This window comes from Chiloscyllium plagiosum, chromosome 18 (assembly GCF_004010195.1).
Source record: "Chiloscyllium plagiosum isolate BGI_BamShark_2017 chromosome 18, ASM401019v2, whole genome shotgun sequence".
NCBI lineage: Eukaryota > Metazoa > Chordata > Chondrichthyes > Orectolobiformes > Hemiscylliidae > Chiloscyllium > Chiloscyllium plagiosum.
The window spans coordinates 7680481-7697549 of NC_057727.1; the positions used below are offsets into that span (position 1 = coordinate 7680481).

At 41.3% G+C, this 17069-nt stretch overlaps 1 protein-coding gene across 7 annotated transcripts in view; it reads left to right on the forward strand.

Moving 5' to 3' along the window:
- Positions 1-14857, forward strand: part of dalrd3 (DALR anticodon binding domain containing 3) — a 77207-nt gene extending 62350 nt beyond the window's left edge. For 5 of the 7 annotated variants that reach the window (XM_043707632.1, XM_043707630.1, XM_043707628.1 and 2 more), the window contains exons 7-13: positions 2040-2098; positions 4719-4801; positions 5617-5743; positions 7789-7847; positions 9877-9990; positions 11863-11931; positions 14229-14857. In XM_043707632.1, coding sequence (XP_043563567.1) covers positions 2040-2098; positions 4719-4801; positions 5617-5743; positions 7789-7847; positions 9877-9990; positions 11863-11931; positions 14229-14348 — 631 coding nt within the window. In that variant the 3' untranslated portion in view covers positions 14349-14857. Of the gene's footprint in view, positions 1-2039; positions 2099-4718; positions 4802-5616; positions 5744-7788; positions 7985-9876; positions 9991-11862; positions 11932-14228 lie in introns of those variants that run through there. The other 2 variants (XM_043707629.1, XR_006314254.1) reach the window with 2 other exon arrangements.
- Positions 14858-17069: the final 2212 nt, after the last annotated feature.

The window sequence follows — 17069 nt, forward strand, 5'->3', positions numbered from 1 at the left end:
CAGATGGAGTTTAATTCAGATAAATGCGAGGTGCTGCATTTTGGGAAAGCAAATCTTAGCAGGACTTATACACTTAATGGTAAGGTCCTTGGGAGTGTTGCTGAACAAAGAGACCTTGGAGTGCAGGTTTATAGCTCCTTGAAAGTGAAGTCGCAGGTAGATAGGACAGTGAAGAAGGCATTTGGTATGCTTCCCTTTATTGGTCAGAGTATTGAGTTCAGGACTTGGGAATTCATATTGTGGCTGTACAGGACATTGGTTAGGCCACTGTTGGAATACTGCGTGCAATTCTGGTCTCCATCCTATCGGAAAGATGCTATGAAACTTGAAAGGGTTCAGAAAATATTTACAAGGATGTTTCCAGGGTTGGAGGATTTCAGCTATAGGGAGAGGCTTAACAGGCTGGGGCTGTTTTCCCTGGAGCGTCGGAGGCTGAGGGGTGACCTTATAGAGGTTTACAAAATTATGAGGGGCATGGATATGGTAAATAGGCAAAGTCTTTTGCCTGGGGTCGGGGATTCCAGAACTAGGGAGCATAGGTTTAGGGTGAGAGGGGAAAGATATAAAAGAGACCTACGGGGCAACGTTTTCACACAGAGAGTGGTACGTATATGGAATGAGCTGCCAGAGGAAGTGGTGGAGGCTGGTACAATTGCAACATTTAAGAGGTATTTGGATGGGTATATGAATAGGAAGGGTTTGGAGGGATATGGGCCGGGTGCTGGCAGGTGGGACTAGATTGGGTTGGGATATCTTGTCGGCGTGGACTGATTGGACCAAAGGGTCTGTTTCCATGCTGTACATCTCTATGACTCTAACTCAAATGGAGGAATTTTAAGGATCAAGTTCTGCCCAGTTAGACACTGCATTGTTAGTTGGAGAGTATAGCACCTATGCTACTCCACCTGTGCCTTATCAATTGATCCATCTTGATAATACAGGATAATTGCAATTGCTAATTTAGTATTAATTTTATGTTCTGCATACCCACACCACTCACCAACATATCAGGTTTGCAATGCATTCAATCTTTTCCTCATTGCCCTTGTTAGTCATGTGGCATTTTTTTGTATGATTCTTCTTACATGTGGGATGTGAATGTTTGTTGCCTATCCCTAACTGCTTTTGAACTCAGTGGCTTGCTTGGCCATTTCAGAGGGCAGTTAAGAATCAGAAGTCACACACAGGGTAGGGACATTATATATTCCAGATTTGTTAATTGAATTCAAACAGTGTGGTATGATTGAACCCCAAGTCCCTGGAGTATTCGTCTGACCTCTGAATTACTAGTCCAATGACATCGCCATTACAACCATCATTTCCCCTTAAGTGATTAGCACCATAAATTCAAACTGTCACTTTCAGCAAATATTGTGCTGTTTATACATTATCTCTCGGAAAGCTCTGAGCTGACAAGCATAATATTCCTCAAAGCCTACAATTTTCTGTACTTTCTCCAAATGAAAAGCAAGAATGAAATTACTATTCATTAAATGATAAAATTGCTTGTCCTAAACTGCGACCTGACCAAAATTTAGAAAGGGAATGAAATAATTTCAGGGGATACACATTTTGCATTTTAAAGACTAAAACGTTGTACATTGAACAAGTTGCGCCCAGTAATATATCCCTTCTAAATTCACAAGGCAACATAGCATGTCTGAGAAGGTGAGTAAGCAAAATACTTGCAGATCAGACACGGTGAACCTGATGCAGGAAAAGTTTCTATCATTTCGTCTGAAGGGAAGTTTCTGATTCTAAACTACTGCCTGTCACAATGGACAGACACTGCCCTTTGGTCATCAGTAAAAGTTTCCTCATTGCCTTTGAAGCAACTATAGTGTGTAATGTGGGAAGTCATCCTTTCCAGCAGCGAGGTACTCGATTTTTAACTAATCTTCATATGGCCATTATCTTGAAATTCTCAGTTTTAGGTAGAATTAACATATGTTAAATCACTAATAATTAAGTTAAATTGGAGAATGCAAGAAATTTCAAATAAATTATATATTCAAATGTTCACTCAATTTTTCCTCCAGGTTTCGAAGGTCTCAAATGCAGGATGCCTCTGTGATGAAGTATGGAAACCTGGTGCAAGGTACGAGCTCTAATATCCAGTTTCCTTGTCCATCTTCTTTTCCTTTAGGTTCTGTTATCAGTGATGTTGATTATAGGATGTCTCAACCTGGTTCTTTTTTCGACAAGTCATGAGAACGGTCCTGCTGAAATTGTTAGTGGCACAAGTGCCAATTGTCTAAGAGCAATAAGTTTGTCAGTAGGGATTGGATTATATTGTGTGCAGCAGTTTTCAACGAACTAACTTTCCTTCAGTATTCAGATGGTTAAGGTAGCTGAGTGATTTGGTTCATCTCTGTAACCGATGTTGAAGTTCATAATGGAGATCTAAAAAGCGTGTAAGCTGTCACTGAGGCAAAAGACTTTTAAAATGATGGGATCTTTTAAAATTCTGACCTTTAGGACTGTAAAAGAGTGGAATTTGTTCTGCCTTTGGCCTTTGGCTAAAAGAGATAAAGAAACCCTTTGAAATATCCAAATGGCTAGAATTCTCTCCCTAACAGATCAGACCAGATAGACTGCAGCAGTTCAAGAAGATAGCTCACCACCACCTTCTCAAGGGAAATTAGGGATTGGTAATAAATGCTAACCCAGCTAGTAAAGCCCATGTCCCCTGAATGAATAAAAAATGCACTTTATGGGTGGAATCAAATGGAGGTCTGAGTGATATGAAATATGGCAACATGTGTGGCAGAATCAAGTAATAAGTGAGGTCCATCTCAACATCAGAAGTAACTTGCCCCATCCTTAATGCTTTTGAAAAGCTGCATGGTGAAATTCTCACTGAGTTGTGGCTGGTTACCAGTTGCAGGGGTTGGTTGTTAAATGCTTTGTTAACAGCCCAACTCGTTTCATTAATAGTAAACCTCCCATCTTACCTTGAGAAAGTAACCAAAGCAAGCTCATGGTAAATTCAAGTCACCACTTTCTCCAAATGACCTCCTTGTTAGAATCCAGACACCGATATCTCAGGACACACTGCATGGGCAGTGGCCACATCCAGCCCATATCCATGGACATTGGCATCCAAAATGTATCTCTAAGAACCCACATAGCCTCGTCTAGTCTATGAGTGCACAATGTCCTTGCTGCAGGATTCCATTGATAGTTGTCACTGCAGCATCTCCACACTGTTCGCTTGCTGTCATAACGTTCACTCATTCTGAGCTTACTTCAATGCACACAGCATCCTTTTTTGCATTACCTTTTTGCAATTTGCTCCCTCAGCCAGAGATACCAGGCTCATTTTACTGCTGTTTTTCCATTTAGCACAGAAACACATCTAGGAAGTTTGTCATAGTTGTCAGCAGGCTTCAGTCAAGTCAGTCAGTCTTCAATCAGGGGTTTTAACAGACTAAGCCAAGGACAGCCTTCTGTGCCAGTCCAAGCCAAGTGCAACGTAGTCAGCGTCAAGATCATGTCCGCATAAGGAGCAAGGAGCTGAATGAAAAGCAGTATACCTCCTGTCTTGATTCTTTCTGTCCCATTGTGATCTGTTTACCTAATGGAATGAGAGACGGGGCCGGTATATAACATAGAGTCATAGAGATGTACAGCAAGGAAACAGACCCTTCGTTCCAACCCGTCCACGCCGACCAGATATCCCAACCCAATCTAGTCCCACCTGCCAGCACCGGCCCTTATCCCTCCAAACCCTTCCTATTCATATACCCATCCAAATGCCTCTTAAATGTTGCAATTGTACCAGCCTCCACCACATCCCCTGGCAGCTCATTCCATACACGTACCACCCTCTGCGTGAGGAAGTTCCCCTTAGGTCTCTTTTATATCTTTCCCCTCTCACCTTAAACCTATGCCCTCTAGTTCTGGATTCCATGATCCCAGGGAAAAGACTTTGTCTATTTGAAATGAAAGTAGGTGGAACAGCTGTCATCATTAGCGCAATTGGGAAGGTGCACTGAGTGAGTAGGCAGTGCAGAAAGCTTGCAGGATTCTGCTGTCATGATTAGTATGGGTGACAGGACGTGGAGATTACATTACAGGAAATAGTGTGTGAACCTTGGTAGGAGATGTGTCCAGTAGCAGAGGTAGTTTGATGTGAGATATTGGCAAGAACACGGTGAATTCACCCTGGCGCAGAAAGGCCTAGGTAGCAACCTGAAGTAACATGGTCTGGTTCCATCACCTCCGCTGTTGGTTCTGGGGAAGTTCCCTGTCACCAATCCCATAAGCAGGACACCAGGTCCCTGACCCCAAGCAAAGTCCTGATCTCCCCCTGTCTGCCCTGTTTGGGACAAATGTCAGTTGTAGGGTAGCTCCAGACTGATTGTGCACCCAGTCAAGCAATGTGACGTTTTAAAGATGGTGTAGGCTGAAGGGATGTCAGTGAATTCTGGGATTTCTGCTAACTGGCCAGTTGTTGTGGTAAGATAGGGCAGAAATTGGATATGAGGTAAGTAATTAAGGAGGCATGCTTGGGAAGATAGGACAGCAAACTATCCAAAAAACACATGCAAATCAGGCTAAGCCAAAAACGAAAGATTCAGCCCTATGTAGCAGTCAATCTGTTCTCTAGAAACTGGACTAAGTCCTGTAGTTGGATTGCAGATAAGCAGGATTGTTATCTGAAGATGTAGTGACATTTGCTTGGTCCTAATAAAGCTTATTACATTTCTCCCCAGGGGATTTATGGACTGAAATAATCAGCAGCATGACTTCAGCCACCATCAGGTTCGAGTTGTTATCAACAGCACACCGCAGTCCAGTAAGTAATGCGCATGTTCCAGCTGCAGCCATTGACATTTAGGGAAAGACTTCCTTTCTGTGCCTTTCTCCCCTTCTGCCTTTCTTTTAAATCTTGTTGCAGCATCTTTATAAAAAGATGATGAGGTGATATCCCACCTCCCACCCCCCTGGCAGTTCAAGGACAATTGGTTCATGAAAGCAGGCCAGACTTTGGCTTGTTTCCCACTAAGAGGCCCCTGCAAACTCCATTTACAACAGTAACACGCGCTGGGCCACTGTAGGGAAGAGCCACAGAGAAAACGACCTGACAGCATGTCCGTCACTGAAACACGACTAAAAACATACTTCAGAGGTTCAAACAGCCAAAACTTGGAGTTGATCATAAGAGCCATATCTTTAAGTATAGTAATTAAGCAAAATGAATGTCTGGATTGGGACTGGAAGCAAATTCTCTGATCTGTTTAGTATTTGTATCTTAAATAATTCCAGTTTGATGTGAAGGATGGACTGAAGAGCCCTTCTGTCAATCCCTTTCACCTCCAACTGCCATAATCTTTTCGACATGGTGGCTGCAGGTTGGTAGCTGGAGGTTGTATGCCCCTCTTATTTGTTAACTCAGGGCAAAATGTTAGCCATTTGCTAAGTACATACTATTTCAGTAAATATTTGATTTTAAATCTTGCAGTCAAGAAACCTTTGCAGCTCAAGCGAGGAAAAGTTAATTCCAACATAAATTCACTTTTCTCTCTCTCTCTCTCTCTCTCTCTCTCTCTCACCCCTCCCTCTTCCGCCACTCCTCTCTCTCTCTCTCACCCCTTCTACTGTGAATTTTAGCTGAATTTGGACTTGACACAAGCAGTCAACATTTCTACGAAAGGAACTAAGAGTGGAGCATTTGTCATGTACAACTGTGCAAGGCTTGCAACGTTATTTGATCACTTCAACAAGTCTGTTCAACAAGGTAAAACCTAAGATATTCACAATTGATTGAGAAGTCAGCCAAACTATTTGCATTTTCTTTAGTCAGGTTTATTGTAATTCCAATAAAAGCAAAGAACTGCAGAAACATAAACAGAAATTGCTGAGAAAGCTCAGCAGGTCTGGCAACATCTGTGGAGATAAATAAGAGTTAATGTTTTGGGTCAAGTGACCCTTCCTTAGAACAATTCTGTTTTAGTTTCTGATTCACAATACTCGCAGTTCATAGAGTCACAGAGATGCACAGCACGGAAACAGACCCTTTGCTCCAACCTGTCCATGCTGACCAAATACCCCAACCCAATCTAGTCCCACCTGCCAGCTCCCGGCCCATATCCCTCCAAACCCTTCCCATTCATATACCCATCCAAATGCCTTTTAAATATTGCAATTGTATCCATCTCCACCACTTCCTCTGGCAGCTCATTCTATACACATACCATCCTCTGCATGAAAAAGTTGCCCCTTATGTCTCTTTTATATCTTTCCCCTCTCACCCTAAACCTATGCCCTCTAGTTCTGGATTCCCCGACGACCCCAGGGAAAAGACTTTGTCTCTTTATCCTATCCATGCCCCTCATGATTTTATAAACCTCTTTAAGGTCACCCCTCAGCCTCCGACGGTCCAGGGAAAACAGCCCCGGCCTGTTCAGCTTCTCCCCATACAGCAAGGAAACAGACCCTTTGTTCCAACAGACTGCTGTTCTATGTATTTTAGACTGGGGCTGCTATTCTCTGTAACAAAGAGGAGTCCTGCCAAGGGCATGTTCTCCTCCTTTAAAAACCAAATCAAATATCCAGTTTTCTACATATACAGAGAACAACTGTGTTATAACTCAATGAAATGTTAAACCAAAGCCTCGTCTGTTTCCAAGTGGATGAAAAGATCCTGCTTCAAAGAAGAGCAGAGATATTCTCTCTCATGTTCAGGGCAACATTAATCCCTCAAATAACATCAAAAGTAGATTATCAGATCTTTATAATATTATAAGAAATAGGTGCAGGAGTAGGCCATTTAGCCCATTGAGTCAGCCAATCAGTCAGTCGTGATCTGATTGTAAACTTACCACTTTCCTTCATGTCTCACATAACCTTTGATTCCTTTGTCAATCAAAGACCTGTGTAATTCAGCCTTTGAATATACTCGATAATCCAGCCTCTGTTGTTCTCTATGTAAGAGAATTGCAAAGACCAATGATCCTGTCAGAGAATAGAGACTCCCGACCTTCAAGCTCATTCTAGATTCCTTCAAAAGGAGGAAACATCCTATCAGCATCCATCAAGATCCCTCAATCATAAATGTTTCAATGAAATCACCTTTCGTTTTTTCCTAAACTCGAGATACAGCCTCAATCTGTTTAGCCTGCTGTTTGTGGGAAATTCACATTTCCCTGACAACAGCGACTAGACTTCAAAATAAGTACTTCTTTGATTATAAAACACGAGGTTTTGAAAGAAACTACTTTAATTTGGGTCTTTCTTTCACACACCTCTGATCCACTACATTACTTGAGACTTACCTCGACATACAGTACATAGAAAGAATTCCAGCTCCCAGTGACAAGTCTATTCCTTCAATGGATCAGGTGGTATGGTCAATCAGGGTTATCTTGTAAGTACCATTGACTTAACTGGTAGAGATTCCTGCTTAGAAATAATTGATGGTTGCTATAAATGATACACTAGCTACGTGAGCTTGGGGACAAGTAAGTCCCAGAGTCATTTTTTACAATCCCTGTCTCCATATCTCCTTGCTCCACTCCCCACTCTGTTTTCCTTGTCACCTGAGGAAGGAGGGAAACAAATATAACATGGCTACAGTTAGTTTGACACAGATAGAAAGATTTTGAGGGTAGTCATTGGCTCAAACAAAAACCAATAGTTTTTGAGAAACAAAAAAAACTTGCATTCAGATTTAGAAGTCGATTTACTAGAGAATTTACTTGACATCAAAATACATAATACAAATAATACAGTAAAGTTTGTAGTGTTTATTTTCTTAAAACAGATATTTCCTTGCTTTCCCAGGCTTATACCCAAAGTTCCCAGAAACATCGCAGCTGAATTTTTCTGCTCTTCAGGAAGAGGTACCTTATCCCGAATCAGCAATGTGATTCATTGTTCTCCTCCTTGACAGGATTAAAATGTGCTGCAGTAATCAGAGACAAAGAAGACTGAGAAAAGGCCACTACAAAGTCTTCCTTCACGGGACATATACCCTATGGTACAGACCTACTAACATATTAGTTAATGAGGTTAAAGGATAGGCTAGCAAAATTTAAGAGATAGGAACATTTATTAATATTTAGCTATTATCTCCTGGCCCCCCCTTAAACAATGCAGCTGTGTCCAAGGTGAAGGTATTCATGAGAATTTGCATGCCTCACATCATGATCAGAATCAGAGACTACTGATGCACAACATGAGGACACTAATGGATTGTGTCATAGGATATTTCTGAGCTTATTTTGATTTGTGCATTTAAGTCTTTCATTTGCTTGAATTTTTTTAAATAAATATTAAATCTATTAAAAGTGTTTCTTATGCATATTGAGCTGAGTGCTTTTAATTCCATTTAACTCAGTGCCAACGCACACTGAAACCCACAGCCTTGCTAAAGAGTCTTAAAAACAAATTCGAGAAATATTAGGAAGCTCAGAGCATAAACTGGATCCCCTTTACAATCTGTAAACCTTAGGCTCTTGCCTTACTAAATTCTGTCATAATTTTTAGCTTGGCCTCCTTAACAGCATTTTAAAAGGGGAGACAGTTTCACATTTCAATAGACAATAGGTGCAGGAATAGGCCTTTCGGCCCTTCTAGCCAGCACCACCATTCATCATGATCATGGCTGAGCTTCCACATCAGCATCCTGTTCCCCTAGTTTTTAAGCGAAAAATGTGTTTCCTAGCATCATTCCTGAATGGCTTGGCTCTAATTTTAAGAATCATTTGCCATTTCTGGGGTTCAGAGTTTCCCTATCGAATTACACAACTTCTTGATGTCCTGAGTGGCCCCTCAACTAGGAACCTGTCCACCTCTTTATAAATTTGCAAAGAGCTTGCACTCACTAAACAACCTGAAAACCTTTTCCACCAGCATAAACCAAGAGTTCTGCATGAATACCAAGCAAAATGGCACAACTCACCGTGAAATATGTGTGTGGACATAGCAACCATCCCCTCTGACCACAGCTGGCTCCCCAGTAGATCTAACCTTTGACTCCTTTGTCAATCAAAGACCTGTGTAATTCAGCCTTTGAATATACGCAATTGTCCAGCCTCTATTGTTCTCTGTATAAGAGAATTGTAAAGACCAACAATTCTTTCAGAGATGAGAGACTCCCAACCTTCAAGCTGTGGCTCTCATTCTAGATTCCTCCAGAGGAGGAAACATCTTGTCAGCATCTATCAAGATCCCTCAATCTTAAATGTCTCAATAAAATCACCTTTCGTTTTTTTCTAAACTCAAAAGTTACAGCCTCAATCTGTTTAGCCTGCTGTTTGTGGGAAATTCACATTGCCCTGACAACAGCTACTCGACTTCGAAATAAGAGGGATCAGATCTAACTTTACAAATCTGAAGTCTGACTGTCCTTGCTAAGCATTTGACAGTATGGATAAATTGAAAAACTAGATATAGAAAGTAGTAAGGGCTCTTGTTATACAGTGGTAGTGTCTCTACCCCTAGCTTAGAGATTTGGATTCAAGTCCCACCTACCACAGAGCTGTGTCATAACATGTTCAAACAAATTGATTTTAAAAAACTTACATATAGCAACAAGAAATATACAGCAACTGATATGAAGCCATGCCAAAGCTTGACTTTCTTGCCTGACTGAAACCTGCTGCCAAATTGGCACTTATGTGAAGCCATTAAGCTGCCAACCATTGCATGTGCAACTCAAGTTGCATGCAATTTGTAGTGGTCACTGAACATTGGAAATCTATTTAAAAATATATTGAGAAGTTGGAGGGAAAAAAAGTGCAGGATTGTTAACAGTTCAGTGGGATGGATCCAAGGACTTTCATTTTTAAGGCCAGTGTTTGAGTGTAATTTTTTTTTAAAACGTTCAAGTTATCCTCAAGAATTAACCACAGTTTCCTCCTTGTGCAGGGGGAGTGGCTGTTACTGTACAATTATGTTATTCCATTCCAGGATGTGCTTTGTCAGACTACACAATCCCTGAGTTCAACTAAAGGAATTCGTCTGACCATCAACACCGAGGCAGTAAGTAGAACTAATAAGCAAAGAGGACAGATTTTCGTTTCCAACAAAAATGTTTTTAGAACTGTTGTTATAGAATCTTACAGCACATAAGGAGGCCATTTGGCCCTCCATATGCGAGCCAGCTCTTTCTAAGGGTGGCTGATTAGCTCAGCGGTGCATCACATGCAGCTAAATATTTCCAAGGCTCACCCAGCTGCATGTTGCATTAATTCATATTTTATACAAATCCAACTTAGGTAAGAGTGTTAGAATTGCAGATATCCAAGCTGTCTGAGAGTTAATCAGTTGGTAGTTTGAATTTTAAACATTGGCGGTATTGTGCAAGATAAATAAAATTTGACAGCATGCATTAATGAATGGCATTTGACAGCCCTGGATTAATGATTATCTGCTACAACATTGAAGGCCAATCTTTTCAGTGGCTATGAATGTGCTGGAAATTAAAAAATAGTTTTAAAAAAGAGTTACAACAGGTGTAAGATGACACCATAAAAGCTTGTACAGTAAGTTAGTACATTTAAGCAGACTTGAACTTTGAACACCCAAGTATCCACACTGGCAGAAAAGACTGAACAGGAACGTTGTACACACTAAGGCTAGTATCAGCCTTGAGAGCAGCCTAGAGAATATTAACAGATTCCTGTAGACGGGATAAAAGGGACACCTTAGCTGGAAGATTTCTGTTTATTGTACAAGAATGAATGCAAATAATACATACATATGTGATCACAGGTTAATACTGGACAGATCCAGGATGGTATTTAGTCCATCTAAGACAGAATCTCTGTCTGAGATTATTTAAATAAACATAACCTGCGTACCCAAGCCCTCCTGTGGTCTGTGTAAAAGATTAACCACCATACTAACCTCTGAAATGGTCTCCCTAAATTACCTCTAGTGGTTCTCTCTCTCTTTACTTGGCTTGGAAAACTTTTTGGACTTCTCACCAACTGATCTTACTCTCCTTCCCTTAATTTCCTAGCTCCTCCAGAGTGTCCTCTCTCTTGGCAAGGTCTAAATCTTCATTGCAGATTGTTAAGGTGTCAGACACAACCTGGTGGTGATAATATTCTTTCCCCTGAATCAGCAGGCCATGGATTAGAATTATTCTCCAGAGGTGAGAGTGTATAATCTTGGCTGACACCACAGTGCAGTACTAAAAGAATAGTGTCCAGCTGTAAATACAGCCATTCACATGAGACATTAAATTCAGATCCCAGCCATCCTCTCAGGGTAAATGATCTGCAGCGCAGCTGAAAGAGGAGTGTGGAGAATGTCAGCATTTAAGTCAACATTATCCTTCATCACTCACTGATAACATCTGATACAGATAATATCAAATTGCTTTTTTGGGATCTTGCTGCAAGCAAATTGGCTGCCGTATTTTCTGCATTACAACTCCAAATAATTGCTGTAAACTCTTTATAAGGAGCATAAATAATTCATTCAACCCATCAAGTCTGCTCCGCCATTTACTGAGATAGTTTATCTGATAATTCTCAACTCCACTTTCCTGCTTTTTACCCTATAACCCTTGATTCTCTTACTGATTAAAACATCTATCTCAGCTTTGAATAGACTGAATGACCCAGCCTTGATAGCCCTCTGTGGTAAAGAAAATTCCACAGATTTACCACCCTCTGAGAGAGGAAATTCCACCTAATCTCTGTTTTACATGAGCAACTTCTTATTCTGAGATTATACCTCTTGGTCCTGGAGTTTCCTAGAAAGGGCAACAGCCTTTCCACATCTAACATGTCAAGTCTCATTGGAAGCTTATAATAGTGCACTTTGTGGTGATATCTTCAAATTGTAAAAGGTTTCCTTTATCAGGTACTAAGTATCTTCTTCTCAATATAACTTATGTTTTAGGTCTGCAAGTTTCTTGTAAACCTCAGCATTGATTTCAGCTCCTATTACAACCGTGTGCATATACTTGGAGTAAGTATCAATGTTGTAAGTTATTGTCTGATCATCGTTATGTAATCAAACCCAATTATGTATGAGGTGAAGAACAAAGATAGGCCCATTTTCGTGGGCCTAGGTGTTGAATATCTTAATTTATGAAAAGTGGAAAGGAAATATTTTTTATTTAAGGCTTTGACTGCTCTTCTTGCTCCATTTTTACTTTTTTTTAAACATCTAAATTTTTGTCATCTACTGATGCTACTGGTAGGGTTCTAGTACGGCAATACCAGATTTCCAAGATACCGCAGAGATTTTGTGGGACATTGGGTAGCATTTCACTCTGAGCCAGTAGCTGTGGGTGTGGGTTCCACTCAGGGACTTGATGACCAAGAAGGGTACATACACACAACAAAGCCAACAGGCGGAGCGTCAATCTGCAACCCTTCCAACACACACCAATGGCAGTAAGAGCAGGAGATATTCCTGGACATCTGTCTGATGGAAAAAAGGCATTGGAGCCTTTACCATCACTACTCACAGCTTCAGCCAACAACACTGCATCAAATGTACATTGTCACTATAATTCCATCTTCCCAAAATGAACTTTAATGCATCACTATCACTGAAGATAAATTATCTTTGTTTTTGAGTCAGCCTTGATCAGGAACTCACAGCAGCTATGTCGAGCATGAATCAGGACCAATTTCACCTTTTTGCTCCATGCTACTCCAAGCCCAAGGCGGAGGAACCAGAAGAGAATTCTGAAGAAACTCATATTCTAAAGTTCAGATGGGGAGGGTTGGTTAGCTATAGTCAGCAAACCACACTTTCTGATACATCAGCATCTTTGTTATTCATAATATCATGATTTCAATTTGATTAAGAGTGCATTTGGAGAAAATCCCACTGACAGATCAAATTCAAGTCAAGTTTGGTTACAACCATCATTGGAGGATAGGGATAGGATTCCCTGGAAAGCAAAGATAAACACATTTGACACTGAATCTGATCAGTTCACCATCCATCACAACAATGTGTTGTTGGATTTCCAGTCTTAATGACATTTAAAACACATCCTTGAAGTTAATAAACTAAGCAAACACAAAGTGTGTTCAAAGTTAGGAGAAAGAGAACGTGAAAGGTAACAGCTGAGCATAAGCTGGGAATCGAACCTTTACCAGGAGTGCAAAGTTCAAGGCCCGCATTCACCATGCTCCCAGAGCAATGAAAACAAAATGTGTACAAGCATTATAGGAATGCAGCTCTCTCATTGTTGGTCCAGAGGATGCTGCAGAACCAGAGATGACATGAGGGACTTGAAAGCAAGGATGAGAGTTTTAAAAATTGAACTGTTGCTTCATGGGAATCCAATGTAGGGCAGTAAGCATATCGGTGATGGCTGAATGAAATTTGGTGCAAATTAATATGTAGGCAGTGGAGTTTAGCATGACTTTAGATGATTGGCGAAGTAGAAGATAGGTGGCTAGAAGATGAATGACAGACAAGAGTTCATTGTAGTAGTCAAGTCTAGAGGTAACCAAAGGGTATAAGGGTTGTAGCAGTAGAATCAGGACATGTCACATTGACAAGTCAGTGGTGTTAGAGATGCCACAGATGTGATCAGAATCTTATCTCAGAGTCAAATACAACATTGAGGTTGCAAAGTCTGGTTCAGCCTCAGACAATTACCAGAGTGAGGAATGTCAAGGAAACAGAACTTGTCCCATGGGCTGGTCTTCCCAGTAGTTAATTGGAGGAAATGTTACCTCCTCCAGTATTCCAGGCCCAGTTTCACACAGCTCTGCCATGGGTTTATGAAGTGACCTCATGTTTTGCTTTGCCCTACCTTGGTATTTTCAAACATGGGCCAGTAGTTTAGAAAGCAATATCTTGGATAGCCTGGTGTATTGTAACCAAGAAAAGGCAAGGCGCTGGTCCAAACAGCTCTTTATATGGAGAGACCAATCTCATCTGTGCCCTTAAAAAGAAGTGAAGGCCTGTGCGTTCCTATGTTTGGACCAACAGAGGAGGAACAGGAGAGACAGAGTGTGGAAGAGTCAGAATACATCTCCCTTCCCATTTCCTTAACAACGTAGAAGGCTCAATTCCCCTCATTCCTTTGAGCAAGAGGTTCTAGAGCAGCTTTGATGCTCAGTCAGTGACATTCACATCCCATTAAAAAATGCTGGAGAAGGCAGACCACTGCTTACTGTTAAGTGATGTTTTGGAGGGGGATCCCAAAAAATCTGTTTCTTTGGCTTTACTGGAATAGCTGAGACCACTCCCCCATTATTTTTACTCAGTGTTCAAGGTAGCTTCTCACTCCACAGGAACCGTTGGAACACTTGTTCAACCAGATGTTTGCTCGCCTGCAGCTGATGAAAGCATTGAGAGAAGTGTTTCACACAGCGTTGGGCACACTGCACATCACACCCCCAAGCCAGCTCTGAGAATCCAGCAATGTGTTCGGCACCTCACCAAGATATGGAAACAGAAAACTCGATGGTCTTCACATTCCACCAGCAGGTCAGCAAAGATTAACACTGCCGAGACCTGCCAACAGCGAGCAGAGCAGCTTGACAGATCAGCGGAACATCACTGTTTTACCTCTTTGTATAGTCAGGTGTGAATGAGATTTAAAACATTGAAGTTTGGTGTTCAGACTTACTCTGTATACCAGCAGACAGAACCTACCACCTCTCTGCACATCATCATCTGTTCCAAGAGCATGACTCGTCCGAAGCAGATGCAGGTGTTAGTTGCAAAATCAATTACATTCAGAGTTGCCAAGTTCCTTCTGGAAGAGAGCTTTCATCTCATTATTGAATGAATTACAACACTGGCCACAATGCCATTTCACTACTGTATGATATTTCTGGCCTCTACATCCTGCTCTTGATCTGAACGTATTCCATTTTCTGTGCCCCAGCTTTTAAATAAAAATAAACATGAATTTTAAGCATCCTAATTTGTCTCTGCTTTATCCATCAACATGCACGTAACCCTAATCCAGCTGTAACGTAAGCAACGACGTTAAAGTCACACAACATCAGGTTATAGTCCAACAGGTTTATTTGGAAGGACTAGCTTTTGGAGCGGTGCTCCTTTGTCAGCTAGCTACCTGACAAAGGAGCAGCGCTGCAAAAGCTTGGTACTTTCAAATAAACCTGTTAGACTATTAGCAGGTGTTGTGTGATTTTTAACTTTGTCCACCCCAGTCTAACACTAGCACCTCCTCATCATGATAAGCAACAAAGATAATATCTCAAGTTAAAATTAGATGAATTATCATCGGCTGTCCCTCAGATGAGAATGACTGTCTTCCACTTTCAGGATGAGTCTATAGGTGGGTGTACAGAGCAATATGGCTACCGCAGGCTCTGTTACACGTGGGACAGGTGGGGGTCACAGGAATGGGTGGGTGAGGCATTGGTGTGGCAGAATGCTCCTATTGCTGTTCTCACCCGGCTTCTATTTTTTCCCCAATTGGCAAGTCTTGAACGCTTTCCAAATGGAGCAGCTATAGTAAACTGTATAAATGATCTCAGGATGGTGTTAAGACACTTACCAGTTGTTTGACTGGTAGGTGAGTGTTTTTGTGTCACCCCCATTTGAATGGAGTTGTGGGTGCTGCATTTCGTTGTGTGGTCTATCAGCTAATTGAGAGACCGACACTGATAGTGATAGAAGAAGCAATACCTCTAACTATTGTGAACAATAGTGAGCAGACAACTCCCATTAAGTAGACAAGAAATGCAACATGAGCCATGACCAGCATTAGTAGCTCCAATCACTAATCATCATTTCATGCTGCAGCTGTTCAAAACTCTGGTACGGCCACACTTGGAGTATTGCGTACAGTTCTGGTCACCGTTTTATAGGAAGGAGTGGAAGCTTTGGAAAGGGTTCAGAGGATATTTACTAGGATGTTGCCTGGTATAGAGGGAAGGTCTTACAAGGAAAGGCTGAAGGACTTGAGGGTGTTTTCATAAGAGAGAAGGTTGAGAGGTGACTTAATTGAGACATATAAGATAATCAGAGAGTTAGATAGGGTGGACAGTGAGAGCCTTTTTCCTCAGATGGTGATGGCTAGCATGAGAAAACATGGCTTTAATTTGAGGGGTGACAGATGTCAGGTAGTTTCTTTACTCAGAGTAGTAGGGACATGGAACGCACTGCCTGCAACAGTAGTAGACTCGCCAATTTTAAGGGCATTTAAGTGGTCATTGGATAGGCATACTGTCGAGAATGGAATAGTGTAGGTTAGATGAGCTTCAGATTGGTTTCACAGGTCGGCGCAACATTGAGGGCCGAAGGGTCTGTAGTGCGCTGTATGTTCAATGTTCTATGATCAGGGTGTGCACACATATTTTCAAAGACTGTTAGACAAATGGTAATCACCGTTTACGGTGCCATAATGCAAAAACACCAAAGACTGTATTTTATGATGGCTTAGAGTCATATAGAGATCCTTCAGTCCCCAATTGATCCACGCCAGCCATGCTCCCAAGGAGGTAGAACATGCATACTCACTCCCTACTGTTTGAGCACCTTGAATCAAATATCAACTGGCCAATTACTAGCCAGTCTACAATACTGTAAAGGGGGATTCTTATCTCTCAAATGCACTCGCAGAGTGAAAGATCCATTCACATTTGGTTAGGCAAGTGAGCCAGACGCTTTATTCTGACAACCGATTAAAAGCGTCTTCCCTTTTACTTTCTCCTTAATTGATATGTCAGCCTGTCAAAAGTGAACAAAGTTTACTAAATGGCTAAACATAGACCGCTGCTATAGGTGACCAGGTTCCTTTCAACCTTTGGTCATTCGTGATGACAGCTAGCCTTCTCAACCTGTCTCACCGTTAGCTAGTTCAAGCAGTAATGGTATAGAAATGACCAACTACAGGGATTGCTGCATCTTTATAGCAAAGAGATGGTGGTGTGGACCGGAGAACGATTGATTGAAATAGTATTTGACGTTTTTTTAAGAAAAAGAAACCAAAGGGACACCCTAGAACCGTTACCCTAATTTACCATTTGTATACAACATTGATTTAACACGTGTTCTATGCAATATTACTGCCACATTTACTGCCCATCCTCATTCTTCAATTCTGTAGCCATGGTGATTTCTTTTAAAACAATTTTTGATGTTTAGCTTTAGAATGA